The 22,768-nt window shown below is 43.4% G+C and overlaps 1 protein-coding gene across 1 annotated transcript in view; it reads right to left on the bottom strand.

The window, feature by feature from the left end:
* ccnd2a (cyclin D2, a) overlaps positions 1 to 6,728 on the bottom strand; it is a 39,810-nt gene extending 33,082 nt beyond the window's left edge. The window contains exon 1 of the mRNA XM_029523818.1: positions 6,673 to 6,728. Within this exon, the coding sequence (XP_029379678.1) occupies positions 6,673 to 6,696 (24 nt within the window). The 5' untranslated portion in view covers positions 6,697 to 6,728. The remainder of the gene's footprint in view (positions 1 to 6,672) is intronic.
* Positions 6,729 to 22,768: the final 16,040 nt, after the last annotated feature.

Here is a 22,768-nt window from a genome sequence, read left to right on the forward strand (position 1 = left end):
AACAAGATGAAGACGATCAAATCTTGGCAGTGACACAGACGAATCAAAACGCCGATGACGGCCGGAGGACTTGAACCTGTTTCAGGTGAAGTCAGAAACAGCCAGTTCCTGTGTTTGTTCAATGCACCTGTTTGTTTGTGTCGGCTTCTGATGAGTTTATTCTTATCAGAATATCTGCAGAGGCATCTGCAGATATGCTCTCTCTCTCTCTCTCCCTCTCTCTCTATCCGAGGTTTGAAAGCGTGACATTTGTTCATAGCCAATTAAAAAGACCTGCTAAAACTGTGGTGATTCTGACAGCGCCGGATATAAGCAAAGATGCACTTTGAGCCACATCTAGAGCAAAGTAACCTGAGCGCTGACGGGGAGTGCGCCATCACACACAACTCTTATGCTGCAGAACTGGAAGGCATCGTCAAGTCACATTGTTTCAAGTGTATAACCATTAACATGCCAATATACAAACTTCCCGTCTACCTCCCACCTCAACCCCTCTCACACACACACACAGACAAATTGACAAAAATAACTCTGTTCTGACACCTTCGAAATTGAAACAACCTTCGTCTTCAGTCTGAACATGGATGTCACTAGACAAACAAAGAAAAAAAAAAAAAAAAAGTTTGTATTCCAGAGCTATTGAATTAGCTGGAACACTTCATAACACTTCTCAAATTTAAATTCCCCCTTTGACGAAGATGCGTCAGTGAGGTGAAGTCCCTCTTTCTGTCATCTCTCCCCAAATCTTCTCCAGTTTCCTGCACACACAGAGCAACACGGCTAAGTGATTACCAGTAATCAGCCACTGATTTAAATGGGCTCACTGGCACCTTCATGCTTAACATGTTTTCTCCTTTTCCTTTCCTTTCTCTGCGACTGCAGTTAATGCTATGCAGCGGTTGTTTTCATTGTAAACAAACACAGGTTTGTTTACATTCAACGTTTCTCATCAAAACACATTGTGTGCTCCTTCGGGGCTACGAAACATGTTGAATGTAGGAAATACATTCAACATGACAAGACATTTGCGGAGCCAATGTTTGTTTGTTTTGAAATCTGCACAGTTTAAAACTTGTGCCATCTTTTTCTCCTCTTTACCTCAAGAGCTAATTAAATCACAATATCTGCTCGATTGCACCCATAGCAGTGAATATTTTGCTCTGAGGGCCACACCACAAAATGTGGTTCAGTTTAAGTGTAAGTTCAAGAAAAGAAAACAATTATAATTGAATACTTTTTATCCTGTTTTCCAATGGTTCCTGGTCTTTCCTGTCAACAACAACAAGCCTCACTGAAGGATATTTCATTTAACCTTAACCGTGATTACATCATTGCTTTTTGTTTTTCACTCAGCGGTCTCACCTCACCATGTCCACGCTTCTTTGGACATCATCGTCTGAACAACTACATTTCCTGGATTGTTACACCAATTTAAAAAAAAAAAAAAAAAAGTTCTTCTTTTCCGAACTCTTTAAACAAACTGTAGCAGACCTGAAAATGCACTCAGAGCTCAGGACAGTGAGATCTGATCCAGGAACATCACAGGGTAAAGAGACCTGATCAAAAAAAATTCCTGTTCATGTTGTTTGCTTCCGGTTTCCTCCTGATATCTATCATTGGTTTCTGTTAACCATGGCAACATGCGATACAACCCTTTATCACGTTGTGTTTATGTTATCCTAAGCAATACTTAACCATAGTGATACTGAAATAAGAAAAAAAGATGACGTATACGAGCAGCAGTTGTACACAACGCACAATGTTTACTGATTCATAATTTGGTGGATACAGTCAACAGACCAAAGACAGTAAAAGTGACAAACACTTGTGTATAACTGCACGAAGGCCATAACTCAAACTTTGCAATGTGTTTTTATTCCGTACCACATGTGAAAAATGTCCACTTGAATCCATCCAGGTATCACGCACACAAAGGGTCAGTGGGAAAACCCAGCTTTTGGTCTCTCTCCAATAGCATGAGGGCGGCGGGCTAATTCATGTTCCATTACCTCTGGAATGTCTACTGTGAAATAAGGGAGCAGCCGCACATCACAGGCTGGCATTCACCTTTCAATCACCTCCCCCTTCCTCAATTGCCCTCACCCCTGTAATCATGTTAGCTCATACATAATCGCATTTCAATTACTGACAGGAGTGTGACCCTTACCTCCCAACCTACCTAATCTAATACATGTGTTTCCGAAAAGACAGAGGGGTGCCTTGTTTTGGTAGGATGTCAGAAAAAAAAAAAAAGAAACATGCATCAACATGCAGTGTCATGCCAAAGCTATAAAAAGGGATTCCACAGTTTTCTTCTGATTCAGACTCGGGACGTCAGCAGCTATTTTTAGCAGCACAGTATATATACTGAAAGACGGGCATGGACGGGATAAATACGCCGTCAGATTGGAAAAGGAAAGAAGAGGGGAAGAAAAAAGTTAGCAAAAGAAAAGAGGATACGAGAGAGGAAGAATGTAAATCTAACAATCCCTCAGAGTGTACGTCTCCATCAGCCTCTCGGCACGCTTGTGTGTGTGTGTGTGTGTGTGTGTCAGGGGCCTCTGAACTCCAGGCTTTTCTGCAATCCCACCATTCAGGAGAGTGGAGAGAAAACACCAAAGACACCCTCAGCCATAAATCTACCCCCCCGCCACCACTCCCACTGGGTAAGGTAATTCTTTTTCAACTTTTTCATCTCTTCTCCGTCTTTCTCTCCTTCACCTTCGTCTGCGTCTTCCCTTTCTGCCTGGTTTTTCACTCTGTGATTCCCACTCTGTCACTGTGTCTGTGCGCTCAGTGGCCTTGTGTCATTATTATGGGCCAATTTGTGTCAAAGCTAACATCCCATTCATCATGGGGTGGGGGGGGTGGGGGGTGGTTTCCGCCGAGGCACGGGGGCTCACATACTTCACCTCTCACATTTTCACCATGGTGGCATCCGCTCTGCTATGGGGTCGGAGGTCAGAGTTCCAGACCTCCTGAGTGATCACTGCTCTGACTCCCCCCCCCCCCCACCGACATCTATGCTCTCCTGCTGCTACCCCTCCTTCTATTCCTGCACTCACCATTACCATATATTTCTCTTGGATTTCCTTTTTCCCTTTTCAACGATGCCTAAAAATGAGCAATCCTTGTCTAACATTAAGTGTCTTTCCCTTTCAGATTTCAGCATTGCCTCACTTCCTTTTTTCTCACCCCTGCTGTCATTTTACTTTTTTAAAAAACAAAGACAGTGTTTGCACATTCAGAGGAGCTAAAAGGCCAAATTTTCTCGGTTGTAACTTGTTTCATTTGTCTCATGTGTCTGCAGACAGATCTGCACCATGCTCCATACACTGTGGTCCCTTTCCCAAGCTTTATCCCACCTACTGACCAATCCTCCACAACCCAACCCCCCCAATCACATCAATGGCTGACAGCACTTACTCTCACTAAAGCTCCTGCATGCGGGCTGATGGCTTTTTCTTATGAATGGAGGTCCCAAATGAAAGTGCATTCCTGTCTTAGCTCTGAGAGGAAGTAATGGGTGACTGGCATTTTACACCCATGTTCCAAAATGACATATGTAATTGAAAGTGAGGAAGGAAAACAGAAACAAGAAAAGCATCAACGACAAGAAATGCGGAGCAGGGCGATGATGTGCAGATACCTGTGGGCCTGGAACAAACAAGGAATTGAAGCTGGCGTTGAGGTGAAGGGTCAGAAAGCAGAGCTGCTGTGATGATTTTAGACTTCTTCATCTCAAATATGCTTCAAATATCTGTGTGAAAGTCATCTCTTGGGCAATTTCGTATCCCGTTTAGAGCATGGCGCACAAATTTAGCTGTGTGCACTCGATTCTCTTCATTTCACAACACAGAGCAAAGATTTCATAAAGTCTGCGAGTTCAGACCTTTCCTGCAACAACCTGAAAATAAGCAGCTGAGCTGAATGGATCCTTGTTGTTGTGAAGTTTCCCTTGCTTGTTTAGAGATGGTATTTGCTGTAAATCTGTGCAGTGAAAGCTTGGCTCCGGTGTGTCGCAGGCTGCCAGACAGAGGCAGGCATGGGGAAGGAAGGCATGTAGGGCATGCAAGTCCGTCTCCATTTCTCTCTCTGCCAGCTCCTAATTATGCCCAATTACACCTTTAACACAAGTGGGCTGCTGTGGACATTTCTCAGGGTGTGAGGTCAAGCATTTCCTGTGTCAGTGAATGACCCAACGTCAGGGGAATTGTCTTGCAGGGGCCTCCCTCTCTCCCTCCCTCTATCATTCACTCTTTTCGTCTTTCCGACCCCCTCCTCCACTAAGTCCCGATCCCAGACCTCCACCATTTGCCAGTGAGCCAGATAGCTGGAGCTTAGCCTCTGTGACAGGCCGGGACTGTCTTTTCTTGAACACAAACAAACAAAAAAGACATGCACACCCAACACTCTAACGTACATACATGAGCACTTTGGGACTTTTGCGTGTTGTGCATACAAACTGAACTTGAACATGATAAATCAGACATATTAATATCCATGAAAGCCAGAATCCTTCCTCCCTCCCCAAAAGGGACCGTGACCAAAATTCCATCTAAGTCCTTTTTAAGTTCCTGGCAAACGAACAACATTTCTAAGTACTTTGTCATGCATCCACTTTGATGCTCATCCCATTTCATTTACAGGTTTTGTAACTCTAGTTTCCTTTGGTTCATAGGAATTTAAAAAAAAACAAAAAACTTCCATTGTTAAGAGAACACCTTAAGGTGGCTGTTAGCACAGACCTGAATGTTATTTACATGTCAGATCTAATCTTATCCAATCTAATTGACAAAGTGTGTTTTTGTTTGCGTGCGCCAACATGCGTTTCACAGTTTCAGAGGTAACAGCAACCCACCTCACAATAGTAGTGTACCAACAGGTTGGGCTCCCACACCCAATAGGAAAATAAATATCACATAATCACCACCTATCAAAACAGGCAACGTACGCAGGGCGAACCAAGAAAATGGTGCATTCCATGGGAAATCCATAGCGAGCAAGTACATGCTTGCTCCTCTGCACTGACATTTCAGAGACACAAGGGAGAGATTAGAGGCACATATGGGAGGGCCACAAAACCAGAATGAAAGATGGTTGAGCGAGATGGGGGTTTGGCCCCCTATTTTCATAAGATGAATCAGTGGTTGAAGTGACACCACGATGAATGAACTGATTGAAGGTAAAATCTGCAAGTGGCTCAAGTGAGCAGGGTGGGTGATTTATTTAACATAAAAGATGTGGAAATTGCAAAAGCCATTGGCAGACCAAGCTTATGTAGGAGGTGATTTTGTAACAGGTATCATATCACAGTTTTGTGACATTTTTGAGCACGGTAGCCACGCTGTCGCTGTGGAAAAAAAAAAAAAAAAAGCAGGACAGAAAACAAACCCACATGCACCAGCCAAAAAAGAGAGAGTGGGAGTAAGACAATGTTTTTTGAATGACTGAAGAACCTCTTTGGCAAGAGAATGTATGTTTTGAACATCTTTTAAATCTGCCATCTGCCCACCCACCGCCCCACACAATCCTACAAGCCACCAGGCAGTGGATACAGTTACTGCAATGACCTAGCATTTCACTGTGCCAAAAAGACAGGAGTGGAAACAAACATGAGAAAAAAAAAAGTCCACAGAGAAAAATGGAAGGATTTTTTTTCTTAAATGCTGAGTAGAGGAGTTTGGTTATTATTGGAGGTGGGGAAAAATGAAAGAGGTCATTCATGACAAAGAGCCAACATATGAGGAAACCACACTTGTCTGAAACAGGCAGTAGGAAGGCCGAGCCAAGTCTTAGTCTCAGCTGTTGTTCCAAGCCACACATTTATCACACAGGCACTTCCCCAGCAAGAAAAGACCCTCACGGGCAGCCATGGAGGGGTGCAGCCTCGCTCAAGTGACTAGATGACCCCCAAATACCAGAGAGTGGCAGGTCTGTAGGATGAAAGGAGACCTTGTCTTGGCCCCTGTCTGTCTGTGTGATGCTAAGTGCTGTCCCAAGTTAAGGTAGAGTGAGTCCTGGGAGAGACACAAACTACCTGGCAAATATTTGTATTCTGGATTCACATTGTGGGCCATATGAAGAAGGGGGAAGCTGAACTAGGCGGAATATGGCCTAAAGCTGTTAAACACTCTGCGTTCTCCTCCTTCGCATTCTTCACCTTGGAAAAAATGAACAGGACAGAGAAGGTGGAAGGAGTGGGTGAAAGAGAGAGAGAGAGAGAAAGTGAGAGAGAGAGGTGGGGGAGTCCAAAACTCCACTATACTAAAGAGCATTGTATGTAGCACTTCAGCAGGCTAACGATTATAGGAAAGCTTTTCCAGGTTTTGGCCATCTGTCACTTTTATGAACAGTGCCGTAGGAAATTGGGTCTTTGGGTTGTTTGGCCTGGGAATAATGAGCCACTGAAAATGATTGTTATAGATGACCTCTTGGCACTGTTCTCATATGGAGCCAATCGAGGAGCAGCTCCAGAGGCCTCCTAACAATCAGGGATAAATCAATTGGATGTTATGGGTCAGGGGTACGGGTGCTGCAGGAGGTAGGCCTGGGAACAAGGTAACAGCATCTTTCCTGCATGGAGGAGGGCTCAGCTTTGGAGTGCTTTTAAAAGAAAAAGAAGGCCTTTTACCAATCAGAGTATCAAAAAAAAAAGTTTTACAGCCATACCTGAACTCTTGACAGGCACAGCATTAAAAGACCTGTGAGGCACTGTGGGTATTACTCCTCCAATTAACTCTAAGAAAGGGAAAAGAAGAGAGTTTTAAATGGGTGAAGCTGAGGAAAATGTGGACATGAGGGATGTGAGAAAAAGGAGGAGAGGGTGCTAGACTGAAGGAGGGGGGCGGTAGAGAACGAAGGCGAAATGTGTGAGGGAAGAGGAGAGAGGTGTGTATTCCAAAAAGCCTATCAGTAGTAACGCCAAGCCCTCTTCGGATGCCCCTCAGACAAAACAGACAAAACACCTGATAAGGTTGATTGTGAGAGACATTCCTCAGCCGATGAGGGCACGTTGTGTGGTCAACAGTGCTAGTACAACTGATACCAGGAATCTGAGTCTCCAGAGTTTTTGCAGCAAAATATCGCACAGGTACAAAAGGAAATGCCGAATCTCATACGCACCACGGCATTATTACTAAAGATGGCTTAATAATCTCCTCATCAACAAATTTGTTGGAAAAAAATAAAATACAGTTTGGGTCTTGGGTTTTTGGCTTGTCATTTCAGACAAGGTTTTGCTCTGGGCAGGCGGTGAGGGGAAGAAAACGAAGGAGGATCTGGAGTTGCAGGCCGCTTTGAGAGATCAGTGATACATAATTAAATTCATATAATGTGCTTTTTTTTAATCTTTTATTTATTCTAGAGATAAAACACATGAAAGAAATAAAATCATGATATCCAAATCATATCAGCTACATACATACATGCAAAATGCACTTTATAACGACTGATGAAGAATGAAAATTCAAATAACTTTGAGGAGTGTCTGTATTTGTAAAAGAAAGACTCCCAACGACCACGCTGTTGTAGATCAGCAGATATCACTGAACACGCTTGCGTGTGACATGAGCAGTCCACCTAATGAATCCAATGACGCTGTGTTCTTTCAACTCTGTAAAAGAGCAAACACTCTTCGACAGCAACAAATAATTTCTGTTATCTGATTCCTATTTCAGATGTTTCCTGGATAAACAAGGATGATTCACACATAAAATCACCCAGGGGTTTTTATAACAAGGAAGATGTTTCTAGACATCCGTGTGCAATTCCAGTTTGAGTTTCAGGTTGGTCTCGTTCCACTGGTCACTTTGGAGTGTTTTAAAGCTCTGTAATAATATTTGGCTCAGTGAACTTCCTGACAGTTTCTTACCTTGGGCGTCTTGCAAAGGGGTTGGAGCTGCCAGTATATCCCCAGGTCATGCAAATGCAGGGGGTAATAGGAGTTTGGGGGGGGGGGGCTGTCCAGGATCTATCTTATCTCTTGCTTCACTGCATTTCTTAGTGATCTATATCATGAACATAATATTCAACATATAAAAGAGATAATGTTTAAAGAGATAATGCTAAAACAAGTTATCATCTTAGTATTTCTCCTGCTTCTTACAGCTCACCCTCAAGAGTTCGCATCGGTGAATCTGCGTCAAAGTAACCTGAAGATGCATCCACGCTCGCTAAGAAACAGGGCGCAGTCTTGTTCGAACACCAGAAACATTAAGCAGCTGTCAGAGATGAAAGAAAAATAAACTTACAATGAGCACGGAGGTGTTTTAAAGTGAAACACAGTAGTTTATAAAGTTTGGAGAGGAAAATCCCTCTCAACCAGTTCACTCCAGCAAGCTTTGTTTGCATGAAGCATATCAAGTTCCTTTCTCTTTCTCTCCCTGTAGCTTGAGTTATGAGGTGCCACAATCACTTGCTCCATGCAGACAGCTGCCCTGGCAAACTGTGACAAGTAAGACAGTGTATGCAGTGAGAGCAAGAAGCAACCACCAGGACCGAAAAATGAAGCCAACATGGAAGTGCCAAAAACTGTAGTCCTTCCAATGGCCTCTTGGGGCCGGCTCAATGCCCTCATAGACTCTTCATGTTAAAAGAAGTAAACATGTTTACTGCCTGGAACAGTAACAGGTTTGGTGTCTACTGCTACTTCTGTCTTCAAGGAAATTGTAATACGTATTTGAATTTTACCAAGACTGTGTTCTGTCCGTTTTGGTCAACCTTTGAGCAAGACGAGGAACCGTGCTAGCCATGCTAACAGTGTTTTAGTCAGTATTTACCAGAGTTATTAGACTGAAGTCCAGGACAAAACCACTCAGAAACATGTGACATCACAGACGCTACATCCATCCACGTGTACAGTTGAGCATAACAGTAGACACTCACACTCACACACACACATACATACACACGAGGCGAAAACAAAACCTCAACAAGCTGTTCGCTAGTTTTACTAGAGGCCTCTCCGCCTGTCAACAACAAATTATACTTAGTTTTCAGCGGAATTTCCAGTTTCTTCAATCATTTTGATGGACGCTTATACGGACTGATCTGATGATAAGAATCATGACAACAATAACTTATGAATATTGAGATGGATGCTGGATCAGCATTTCACATGTGAAACAGCAGCCCCAGACACAGGAAAGTGGCTCAAAAACAGTAACAGATGCACAGTCAGTTGGTAAATGTGGCGGGAGAAACTTTTTTTGTGTGTGTGTTTGAATATGTAGGAGAATGTCCAAAAATAGGTGCACCATTTCCAAGACACAAAGAGAAATATATGCACAGAATCAAAAGATTCATGTGTTCTCCCATTCCCATTACATCTACAGCCGTGTGTCAACTGTCCACAGTAACTAAATTGCGCATACATCATGTGCCCAGTGGTTTTATTCTTACTTCCTTAAAGCTCAGTCCTCTAAAAATACTCGCAATTTAGAAGTTGTGATTCGAGGGTGGCGAAGACCAACAAACCAATCAGAAAGAGGCAACATGTGCATCATGGTCATGGCTGTGGAGTGTGGACGCTGAGAGGGACATGCTGGGTCTTTAACACATGCAAAAGGTTTGTGGCTGCACACCACTCTTGAATACATCAGTCCAAGAACCGAACAGAAGACTAAAGGCTTCCTTCAGCGCTCCCTGCTGGGTTGGGGACAGAGCCGGTGTTTAGTACTCAGCAGTGTCACCTCATGTTGTTGAAATTATTTTGAAATAAGAACTGCTGAGATTCAAACTGAGGGAAACATTTGTTATTTTCACTTTTTCACTGCAGCCTGATTAGACATTAAATCTTTGGGCTTCAAATCATTTCAGCTTGTGCAGCAGCAAAGTCGAAAATTCCAGCTGTGGCGATTCAAAATCATTGCTCTTCCCCTTGAATCATCATCAGTTAATCATGCTGGCGTAGGCTGCTCTTACCATTACCACTTTCACACATGCTCCAAGGAGATAGAAATCTGAAGCCTGCATGCACAGTTTTCTCTACCTGTGGGGACACCAAGTGACGGATTTGCCTCCTAACAGTAAATTTGGACTCTCTAAAATGACACATCCTGCAAGACAGACAGGGGAGGGATAGCACGAGACAGAGCGCAAGCGAAAGTAAGAGGAGGAGAGGGGAAGGGGAGGCTCTGCACAAAGGAGAAGCCTGGATTAAGTCATGAGTGGCAAGCGACATAGGTTGGATTTTTAACGAGTGAGATCACATCCTTTTCCCTAAACAGAGGAGGAACTCATCCTTGCGTGGACAGGACGGCCGTGCTGAGCCCTGCCACTGTCTGTCTGTCTGTGTGTGCGTGTGTGTGTGTGTGTGTACGCAACAAACGGGACATCCATTACTGAGCTGAGACAGTGGCATGCAGCCCTGGCCTCGTACACAGGAGGCTCCACACATGTCAGCAAGCTGCACACTGAGGGACACACAACCACAGTGTGTGTGTGTTTGGGTGATCCTGTGTGGGAAGTACTTTGTGTCCATGAATAGCATTTGTGTGGATATCTGTGAGTGTATTTAAACGTACAGCCAGTGTAAGCATGAATTACAGAATGAGTCTTTGTTGGTATGCATGTGAGGGTTATGTAAATCATGGTTAATACCGCTCAAGATTCTGGCACAAGTGGAGGAGTAACTAATTCAAACTAACACATAATCAGGAGTCACACCTCATTATAATAACTAATGCATTAAACACTGAAAATCGTACAATAAAGCAGATTGTGGGCTTGTAAAGCGGCATCTCTCTCTGCACATGGCAGCTTGATGGCAGAGATTATTGCAAAATGTACTGAGAAAGGTGTGTTTAATGTTGGACAACTTAAACACTAAATGTTAAATAAGTGTATATCTGTGGAACCACAGCTGGAAGTGTTATTTTAGACATCAAGTCTATTCCTCTTTCTTTTCATTATGTAGCCACAGTGACTGTGTATTGGACTCTCAATGCTGTCAAACTGCTTGTGTCCTACACTGAACGCTGTATGTGAATGCATACCTTGTATATACTGACTGAAGACTGAAGCTGCTTTTGCTGCTGTGCCAACATGGTGCTTTCTGTGTGTTGCATTGTGTTACATAATCCAAATCTTTGGTCCACTCTCCCCATTTCAACACGTCCCCACAGACACCTGCAGCATCTGTATTTTCACAGTTATAGAATTAACCACTCATAAAGTCCTCTCACACTGTCCTCCAGGAGATCTGCTCAGCCCCAGCTAACGCTGTAGGAGGACCAATAAATGATGGCTGCAGTCTGCAAAACTGGAAAACACAGACAGAACCATGACCTCCCAAAAATTTCAACTTATTGTAGGATCAATCATTCCCACCCTGACTTTGTGACGCAGTGGGAGTCCCAAGAGAGCGTTGGTGCTAAAAGGTTTATGGTCAGTAGTGCCTCTCCTTCCATTTGAAAACTACAGACATTTGAGTAGCAGTATCCGTGTACAACACACTGCTGAGAGTCAATCCAGGGAAAAAAAGAAGTCAGGGTTGTCAGGTCTCGTTGTCTATAAATATGTGTTGTTAAGGATCAGCCTGAAGGATTCAGATGTGTGTGTTTTTTTTAATTTATGCAGCTTATATGGTGTTACGTTTGTTATTTAAAAAAGCCAGAAAAGGCAGCAACACACCAGGAATGCAGGCCTAATCTTGATCCCTATCACACATCTGAGTTACTGATCAGTTTCAAGACTATGAATCATGTCTATCGCATAAAAAAGGGAAGCTCCCCCCAACATCACACACACACACGCACAAACAGAACCGACATTTCCTTCTCTCTGCCACTTCCAATTTTGATGTAAAAAGATGCAGTATACAAAGCCACCCCATGTTTCTCTTCCTCCCACACTTATTCCTCCGTTCTTGCCTCAAACCACTTCCCATCCCAGACCAGACATGACCCTGTGTGCAGACTGCCGGGTGGGGTAGTAACAGTCTGGGCCTGGTGAGCGGAGTGGAGATGGTGCACAGATGGAGATGTTCTCTCCTTACAGCCTCAACGCTGCAAAGAAGAAATGAAAAAGATCGAGGAAGGTAGAGAGAAGGCCAGTTAATGGAAGGGGATGAGGGTGAGGGGGTGGTGGGAGAAGAGTTCAAAAGAGGAATAAAAACATTTGCTGCTTGTAATGGGAATTTTCCTCTCTTGTGGAAATTTTTCCTTCATGACTTTAGCTGAGTTATTCATCCCTCTACCTCTCTCTCTCTCTCTCTCTCTCTCTCTCTCTCTGTCTCGCTTTCTCTCTATCCACCCCCATTCTACCCTCCCTCCGCCCCTTCATCACCCTTATCCAGACTGGGCTTTCACTTTGGGGGGCCCTCAGCTTCCCTCTCGGCTGACCAGGGAGCTTTCAAGGTACCCTGATGGATGCTAATGCCGGACTCTTTCAGATCGTTTTACAACCGGAGCCTTTGATCTGCCAGCAGGCCTCTCTCCACGGGCTGCCTGTCCTGAGAAAATGTAAATCCCCGCCTTACAGACACCTGTGAAAAAAATACAGCAGAAAGAGGGTCAGAAAAAAAAGTTAGTCTAAAGAAATGGGAAAAGAAAAGATACAGTATTGTGACATTTGGGAAAAGGGGACATAGTTTAAATTGTGGCAGAGCGAGAAAGAATGAGATGGAAATTGTGCGGAAATAAGAGTGATTGGCAAAAAAAGGGGACAGAACGGAGAAAGGAGTGGAGAAACTGAGACATGGCAACCAACAAAGACGGAAAAGAGGAATGGGTACCACAAAACAGAGAGACAGAAGGGACATGGATGGAGGCAAAAGAAAGAAAGGCTACAATGACCAAAAAAAAAAAAAGAAGAGAGAAGGAAAGTTCATCTAAAGACCCAGCATGGAAGACAGGAGGAGAATGGGTGGGAGAGAGAAAGCAAGATGGAAATTGTGGTGAAAAAATTGGTAAAAGCAGAGACAGATGGACAATTTGACTTGGGGAAGAAAGACGAAAAGCGAACCCAGACAGACATATGAGGCCTGCTGCGCAGCTCAAGGGGCGGATGTGTCTGTACGGTTGAAAATTTAGGAAGGAAGAAGTGAAAAAGAAAGTATGGTGCAGGCGACTCAAGTCAGCAAAGACCTTTGACAGCAGTGCCTCCTGCACCAGTGGCAGCAGGCAGCGCTCTGAATGGTGAGGGCTGCTGCTAGACAGCTGGGTGCAGCTGATGGGAGGACAGGCTCTGTGGAAGAGCGCTTGTCTTCCTGCAGCCAGCTGCTGTGTCCAGAGGCCCGCAGTGACAGCACAAGGCTCAGAATTGATTGCCAGAGCTGGCGGTTCAATGGGGTGGATGGAGTGCAGTGAGGTTGACTTCTCTGAAGTACTGTGCACTGTACAGCAGCAGAAGAGCACAGCTGGCACTTTCTGTATCCTCTTCCCATAAAAAAAAAAAAGAAAAGAGATTACTATTATTGTGATCTTCCTTCTCTCTTCCTTTCTTTGGTTTTGCCTCTCATTCCTCTTTCCGCTGCTCCCCTCAGCCACTTGCTATTATTTGTCCTTTCGTTGACATTACCTCTGAAAATGACGGAGGAAATGACTGTCTTGCAGACGTGATATACTGCGATGACAATTGCTCTGCAGCTACAAAGCGTTCTATATGTTCCACTATATGAATAGCTCGCAGGTAAAGAGCTGTACTCTAACATACAAAGTTGCTTTGTATAGCTGGGGTTTTTCCTGTGTCAGGCAGCAGCCCTGCGCCTGCTCACCCCACGCTCTGTGTTTGAGGCTGAGATATAAAAGAACTCTTGTGAGGCAAATTCAGCTCTAGACTTAATTTACTTTATTGATTTCATAGCTTTATTAGATTCAGAGGGAGAAAGCGGAGGAGAAAAACTGTGTACGGTATGTTTCTGGAAAAAAAAAAAAAAAATCAGTTGACATCCTGCGGCGTACAGTCAAACACTAATGCTGCCTCTTCTCTCAGCAACACTTCGAGTTTCCTTTCGTTTCCTCTTGTTTCCTCATACTTCTTCATAGTCTCACTGGCTCTCCATCTTCCTGTTGTACTATCAAAACAGGAATGATGTCATTCTCATTGTAGCTCCGGATGGGAACAAAAGTGAGCCCAAAGTCCACAGTAGCAGTGAGCATCCTCCTGTCTGCATGTCTGTTCCTTGTCAGTCTATCTTTCTGTCTGTCTGATCAGGGCACATCCGGCCATCCTGACTCCCCTGCAACTCCCCCACGCCTCTGTGTCAGGAGGAAGGAAGGAAGGAAGGAAGGCCCTACGGTCACACAGGAGGGAGGGTTTGGAGAAAGGGAGAGAGGAAGTGTGAAAGGGTGTCTTAGCTGGAGCTGATCCACTCCGTTGGAGCCTCTCACTATAGAAGGGCTGTTTGGACAGGGACAAGGCCAAGCACAAGTGTGTGTGTTTGTACATACGTGTGCATCCATGGCTATGGACCAAGATCATCACAGTAGAGGGAAAATAAATTGCGTGGTATTTATTGAACATGTCCAATATAATCCTAACTGGCTCATGAAGTAGTTGGGGACATTAGATTTCTCTGTATGTGTGTGTCTGGTCTGTGACTCAGTGCTTCTGTGAGTTCATCAGAGAGTGACAGCTTACCTCAGTGGAAATTCAACTGAGTCATCATGTTCACCGACTGTGCTGAACATGGAGGGTTTAGCACCTCTTTCTTCAGTGTGTGTGCATCTATGGCTACCGGTGCAGATACGTATGCCCACAGATACACACAAACACTTCAGCCTGTGTGACCTTTGCTCATTTGAGAAAACACATAGATTAGCTTTCACAAAAAGATCATTGATACAATGTGTGAATGCCCAAAGCATCCCCTTGCAGATTTTGCTACGTGTTATGATTTTTAAAAGATGTACTTGACAAGTTGCGATAGTGCTTTTGCAAGACACATCATTTCTGAAAGGGGGGGGGAATTCTGAGAGAGGTTGAAGAAAACAGTGAACACTAGAGAAGTGGTAGCTGTTGCTAGCAGCTGATCTCTTTTTTTCTTTTCTTTTGGCTTTGTCACTGGAGAGCAGAGAGGAATTAAGTGCATTGGAGACTGAGTTGGAAAAAGACATTTCCTGGTGTGAGCAGAGGGGCGGCTAGGAGGAAGACTGCCAGGCACAGAGGCAAGGAGACACAGCCACTGTCCACCGCTTAGCTTCCCCACCGCTGCAGGTGCTGTGTCTGCTAAAACGGACTGGCCTTACTGGTTTGATGCCTGGAAGTGAAGCAAAGGTATGAACTGGATACAGCCCAGTAATCGAGGAATGGCTGGCAGCCACGCTTGAAGAACGTTTCTGAAGACCCTTTGGCCCAAGTACTCGACTGCTCTGTGGCTCAGCCTGTGACTTGACCTTGCAACGGAAGGTCGCTGTTGATAGCACATTATATAAAAACCTAATTATGTAACTGAATAAACAAAACATAAACATGAAATTGGCATAATCTGCCTTTCAAGGGTGATCACTTACTGCTGCATTATTCAAGAACACACTCCGCTGTTTTCAAGCTACAATGAAAATTTATGACACCTTGAGTGAGTGTGCAGTGCATCAGAGCTAAAGAGAAAAACAGAGTCAGCGAGGCAGCATTCTTTCCCTATGTTTAAAAAAGCTGCCCCACTATTGTCTGCCAGTTACAGTTAAGTTAAACCATAAATCAACACATCACTTCCTGTATTGGGTCATTGTTGTTTTATTTGATTTATATTTTCTCTACTTTTTTTTTTTTTTGTGTATTCAGCTGATAAGACTTACAGTCGGGGCTTGAAAAGGCACACCCTTGCCTGCTCTTGTTCAGCTACTAAAAATAAGCGGTGAAGTAATGTGAAAAACACTGCTCTATTTACATTCTGGTAAGTTACAGCCTCTACACTGCTTGCCTGCAGTGCTGAATCTGGGCTAAATGAAAGGGGAAATTTCACTGCTTTTTTTTTTTTTTTTTTTTTTTTTTTTGGCCAGCAGACAGGGAGAAATAGTGAGAAAGAGGACTTTTTTTTTTTGAGTTAAAAGTAGAGAAGAAAAGGAAAAAAACAAAACAAAACACCAAGACGATTAAAGTTGACGCTTGAGAGAATATTACTTCTTAAGAGATAAAAAATGGACATGAAAAAAAAAAAAAAAAGAAGTGAAAAGCTGCAAGAGATGCCAGAGCAAGATGAAAAGACAGACAGCTGTCAGCAGCACCAGCGTGTTTGTGTGCATACGTACTGCAACATCTTCATTCCTACCTAATAGCCAAAGGGGGTGGGGGCGCGAGATAACGGACAGTGTGGGCCGGATAGCAGATATAAATCTCTGGCTGAACTTATGAATGATTGGGATCAGGGGGCCACGTGGACGGATGTGTGCACCCTGCTCAGGCCATGGCCGACATCACACATCCCCTCTGACGACACCGATGTCCTCAAACAGAGAGAGCGAGAGAGTTTGGAGAGAGAGGATGTCGAATGCCAAAAAAATTCCACAATAACACAGAGCACGAACATGCACATGCACATGCACACACACACACACACACACACACACAGACACTGCTGTTATTTCTCTATTATGTATATATTTTTTTCTATTTTTTAACAGAGGCAATTATGAAATCATGCATAAATCACAGGTACATAGTACGGCTTATCGCCCATGTTGACTGACTACAGATTTACAGAAATGAGCTAAGAAGGCGTGGGTGTTTAACCAGAATGCAAAGACGAAAGACGGAACAAGTTAAGTGCCAGCAAACTCGGCAAGGGTCTTCATTGAGCTGTGATTAAAAATGGCTTTCTATCCTGAGAAAATATAATCACACAACTCATGTCTGCATCAAATTTTCATTGCTTAATAAGGCGGCAAAAAGCTCTGGAGTCTGAGAAACTCGAAGAAGAAACTGGGTTGCTCTCCTAATGTTTACCTGAATGATTATAAAGTGTGGATATTCATAATCTGGCACAAAGAAAATCAGATGATTGTGAGTGAATGATTTTAATAAGAAATGAAGCAGAGTAAGTTTAGATTCATTGTCTGCATCTGTTTCAGAGTGCTACACAATGAAGTACATACAGTACATGGGTTCCCATAAGAAAACAAGATGGTATCAGTCATTTATCAGATGCCTGAGAGATGATCTTACTCACAGTGCGATGTCTTATACTAACAACCTAGGTAATAATTACCACTAAGCAATTGAGCAAATTTGTGGTTAACTCACTTATAAGGCTCTCTAATGTTTTCCTGCCATACTTTAGACGACCACAACGTTCAGAGATCCAAATCTAAAAATGCTCCTGTTGCAAAATACTTTCTTTATGCTCAGCAAATGATAAAACTCTGTATTAACTAGGACATAAGCAGAGGAATCTATTTTAATAAACCTGTTTCTTGACATTTCTGGTGTCAAATGTGTGATTTTCTTTTTGCGTATTCGACAAAATGATTTCATTTGGCGTGTCAATGAAAGACAAGGTGTGATCACAGTATGGCAAGATAGGCGAGCATATCTCCAACAATCTCCCTTTAAGCTGGAAACAATTTAGAAAGTCTTGGGTGAATAATATCATTCTGTAAGGCAGCCTTGATTGAGCTACTTAGGGAGCGATGGAGGCAAAGTGGTTCAACACGGATAACTAGTTAGACTTCTATGGACATGAAGTGGCCAATCTTTATTTTATTCCACCGCTTCCTCTTAATATTGCTCAGATAATTTAAATCAGTTCGACGTGATGACAAACGTGGTGGCTACTAGTGAGACTAAGCAACGCCCAACCGGCTAATGACGAAACAGAGCACGGACTCAGCCACGTCTTCTTCAACGCTCACCCTTCCTTCACCTCCCAAACCACTGATGAGGAAAAACACGTAAAAAAGAGCTTGTTTGACTCTTATCTGCAGGAAATAGCATTAGCCAAAATGGTACTCTTGGGTTGGGGCTTGAAAGGGATGGCATGGTCGCTGCCATCATTAGCCCTGTCCCCCGACGTGCGGCCTGCCTCTGATCCAGAGCCAGGGCTGGGCAGGAAGGCAGAAGGTGGGCAGTAGAGGGTCAGCAGCCTTGGGTGGGCTCCACCACTTGGGCCCCGCTAATGGGCAGGCAACCATCAGCCTGGTATGTCGGTATGTAGGCCGCCGCTGTTCATGCCGATGTCAGGGGATTTTAAATCGGCCGGAGCAGATGATTGTGAAACAGGAGCGGCCACCCTGCCCACCTCGCCACACGTGCTGCTATCACTGACCATCCACTTCTCATCTTCCCATCTCTGACTGCAGTGGAGCCAGCAGAGCATTAACTGCGGTGAGTTAGTTCTGCTTGGGCTGGTCTAATCTTGGTGCTTTTTGTGCCCATGTTTCCATGTTTCCTACCGCTCAAAGGGAGCAAAACAGTCTTTCTCAGCTCGCTCACATCCCACAATGCCCTGCACTTCTACCAATGAGAACGCAGCCGTTTTCCCAGCAGTTTCCACAATGACAGCTATTTTTCCCATGCTCTCCTTTCAGAGAACCTATTTGGGGCATGGGGGCTATCAAACCAGCTGAGAATGAAAAAATAACTCAAGAAGTCAAGAAACAAGACAAAACAGCACAAAAAATAAATTCAATGGACCTGACTGAGTTTAAAAACACTATTGTTCAAATCCTACTCATGACTTTGTACCGGTATTTAAAAAGCTATTTTTTAAAAAACTGCTTTCTCCTGACACAACTTTTCGCTTTCTGCGTGATTATATACCCAAGTGTTATATGACATTTCCTGTGCTTTTAGAAACAATGAGCCGATCGAAAAGCTGAGCGCCTGTATTTACAGCTCCTTTTGTGACCAGTGTGTTAGGGTGAATGACTCGTCAGGCCCTGAGGCAAACAGGCAACTTACCACTCGGGCTAATGGCTGTGTCAGTGAGCGAGGCGGCATTTTATGATACGAGGCTCCCCTCGTGACACAGCTCTGGGGCAGCAAGCGGCATCGCAGACCCAACATTCAGATCCGTCAAAGACTCAGTGTCAAGTGTCTACTGAAGGGACACTCAAGCGTGCCCTATTGTGCTGTAAAAACGTTGTGATGCACAGTGGAGAGGAGGAAACTGAACGAAAACAGGAAGGCAATGAAATGTATATTCTATAAGAGCTCTGTGATACTACAAGAGGTTCTCACAATGAGACGAAAAGGCTGTGACACCACTGGTTGGCTTATCAGAAGACTACTATTAATACCAGCGAGACTTTGTCCCCCTGTCCCCTGAGGGAAAAAGATGGAGGAAGTCATTGATTCTTCCCACCATAATCTCTGGGAAGGACAGACCTTGCCTTTTCCCTTTTGGGTGACGAGGGTTATTATTCTAAAATTTTGAAAGAGCCCACACAAGGGCTATTTCTGTGTCTTCATGATGGCGAGGCTTCAGAGACTTCAAGTCTGATCCACTGTAGAACCGACAGACAGCCTCCCCTTCTCAGGACCACGGCCTCATCTCCCGGGATCCTTTTATTCATTTGTAACCTCCGTCCATCTCTGCGAACAAGTTAATGTCCTTTCAAGAAAAAACAACTGAGTTTGCTGTGCTTGCGGATGACAAGAACCAGCCATTTATGAAAGCTGCATCTCAGAAACAAAGGTGGAAATAGTGTGTTTTGCCATGAAAAATTAGTAGGTATACCTGGCTTCCTTAAGAAAAGATGATTGATGATTGTTTCTGGCGCTGGGGTAACAGCACCTGTTTGGGTCACTGGTCTGTTTACAGCACCTCCAGCACCAAAAAAGAGTTCATCAGTTCATCAATGAATACATGCATCTACCACAGAGCTCGGTCCATTGCAGCCTTTTTAACTGATGAAAAAAATCCAGGGGTTAGCAGGTTTGGAAGGTTTGTTGACCAGTGGAAAGGGGTCTATGAAATCAAACTTGATTTTGGCACAGAAAAATATGTTTCTTGTAATCATGACCGTGATTTTATTCTACTTTTAATTCACAATAGCTGTTGTTGCGGCAGATAAAAAAAACAAAAACACTAATGCTTATTTTTCTTTGATATCACAAATCAATAATCATATAATAGTAATTATGTCTTTTTTAATTTAATCTAAAAGGTCTTATCCAGTCAATTTTGTTCATTTTACAGTCTAAAGAGGTCCTTTGTACCAAATGCAAACTGAATGTGTATTTTATGCCATATGTATCTCATCATTCATTTGCCAAAAAACATGCTAAAAATGTTTTCCCCTCTTTGCCAAACCATATTGAAAAACTAAACACAAGCAAATATGGTGATGAAAACACTGATACAATTTTCCAGCAAAGTTGAATAATCAAGTAAACCTCATCTGTAGCTCTTTCAAGATCTAATCTCATCTCGTTAGCTATACTGCTTATCCATCAGGGTTGTGGTGGGTGGTGCAGCCAATCCCAGCTGACACTGGGTGATGTGTTCAAGATGAGCTCATTTAATTATTTCAATGTGATAATTTAGCTTTACTGTTCTACAACTTCATATTTGGTGCATTTTATCTGTTGAATGTTAAAGTTGTTTAAAGCAGTCCTGTCAGTGAAATTCTTGTCTACACAGAAGATGAAACAGGCAAACAAACAAACAAAAAACAAACTACTAAAAGAACAACAAAAACAAAGAACTGACAGACCAATATACGGACTAACAGAAAATGGGACTGATAGACTTGGTTGCCAGAGCAGCTGTTAAAGCAGGTCCTGATGGCAGAGACGGTGGTGGAGGATGAACTGAACAGTGGTTGTGACAGGATGGGGATGGGAGGAAGACAGGCAGCATCTGTGTGTGTCGGTGTGTGTGTAAGCATCAATGCATGTATGCTTTGTGTAGAAACACTCTTCCTCTGGCAGGAGCTACCACTAGAATTGCCCATACATGCGTGTGTGTGTGTGTGTGTGTGTGTGTGTGTGTGTGTGTGTGTGTGTGTAGATCTGGAACAGTTAGAACTGGAGTAAAGCAGATGTTTCCTCTGTTTGGCCCTAGAGCATGAACATGAAGAAAAACAAGGGCTTAACCCAGAAGACAGGATCTTACTGATCATAAGTACAGTAACTGAAGCAAAACTGGAACCAATACAGGAAGAACGCTAATACTGAATAGAATAGACTTTATAGTCCCAGAGGGATATTTGTCTTCACATGTCTGTTCAAACACATAATACAGAGAAGGACAATGCAATAAACACAAAATCAAGTGCACAGAAACTCCAAGTTCAGATCAAACTTCTCAACAGCAGCAAATCAGTGGGGCAGTTTGTTCAGTGCTGCAATGGCTGGGTGGACAAAACTCCGGCTCATGGCAGCAGTTCAAAGGAGAAGTAACTAGTAACTATAACTAATTACATTCTTAAAGTAACTTGTCCAACACTGGTGATGTGAGTAAAAAAAAAATAAAATAAATAAATCTGTGGATCTGGCAAAGTTCAGTAATGTTACTGAGTTGACTTGGATGCATTCTGGGTAATTTTTGTGTAGGGGGAAGGAAGTGACGCAGATGCTGAACGTTTTCTTCTACCATCAACCAAGAAAAATTAGTCAGCACAGTGTCTATGAATGAATATGGGTGAATGTTTGAGAAACTGATTGAATGACTGGATATCGGTGCTTAGAGGTCCTCTGAGCTCCACCTCTGTTCTAATAGTCCCATGTTTGGTCAGCTGTGAGGAGCCAGGCAGCTGCACAGCACTAATCCCAACAGGCAAACGTTGTGAACACAAGTGTTGTACTGCTGCTGCTGCCGAACAGCCAACCACATGTCAAAAGTGTCGAGTCACCCTGAGCGCAGCTACTTAACCTGGGAATACACTATCACACTGCAACGCACTGTACATTTTCTTTCCTCTAATAAGCCGTGGCCAATTAACGTTGAGCGAGCGCACGGTGTGCAAGAAGTGATGGCATAAACTTTTCCAATTAACATGCAAATTTTGAAATGCCTGTTGGTCATTCATTCATTGTTCACCAAGTCCTTCCCTTTGGAGACATTATGACATTTTAAGCCTCTTTGTTTTTTTTTTTTTAGGAGAAACCCATCACATCTGTAGAGAAGTGGGAGTTGAACTCAACAGGAAACAACAATAACACCAGGCAATTCAAAAATGTATCAGAAACATTTCAAAGGATGGGTAATAACATTGACCCACATGACCTGCGCTTAGTTGGTTTGATTGTAGGAATTACTAAACGTTTTTATTTCTGAAAAAATACAGAAGCACAAACAAACATCATTACTGAATTCAATGCCATCTACACATCATTCTCTCCTTTAGATAGTCCTATTTTCTAGATGCAGGTGTGCCACCATGTTTTGGATTTTATTCCTGTCTCTATATACAGAGTCAGAAGAACTGGGGCTACATATATAGATGTATTTATCTCTATAGATCTCTGCCTATATACACACACACACACTAGTCCAGTTACATTTCAAAAACACAAACTGCGCACGCACAGGGCTGAGACGTCACTGCCGAGCAAACTGATAAAGGATGGATGCCCATGTGACACAATTACTCAAACACACTCAACTTAAGAGTCATACAGAGACGTAGACATCCAATCCAGAGATGATCCCAGAAAGATGACTCTCTCAGCAGGGCATGTTTTTTTTGCTTCACAGGTCCAGGGTGAATCAAGACAAACCCTGAGCACTGTATTTTCCTTCTTCTTGGCCTCCTACCTTTGCTGCACGGTACACAATACAGAGCCAAAGATACCCTCTGGAACAAATGTTAAGGATATCGTCTTTTTCCTTGTCAGAAGGCAAAGTTAATCCACTGCGCTCTTTTTTTCGTGAAAGCGCAGC

This window comes from Echeneis naucrates, chromosome 16 (genome assembly GCF_900963305.1).
Source record: "Echeneis naucrates chromosome 16, fEcheNa1.1, whole genome shotgun sequence".
NCBI classification, from domain to species: Eukaryota; Metazoa; Chordata; class Actinopteri; order Carangiformes; family Echeneidae; genus Echeneis; species Echeneis naucrates.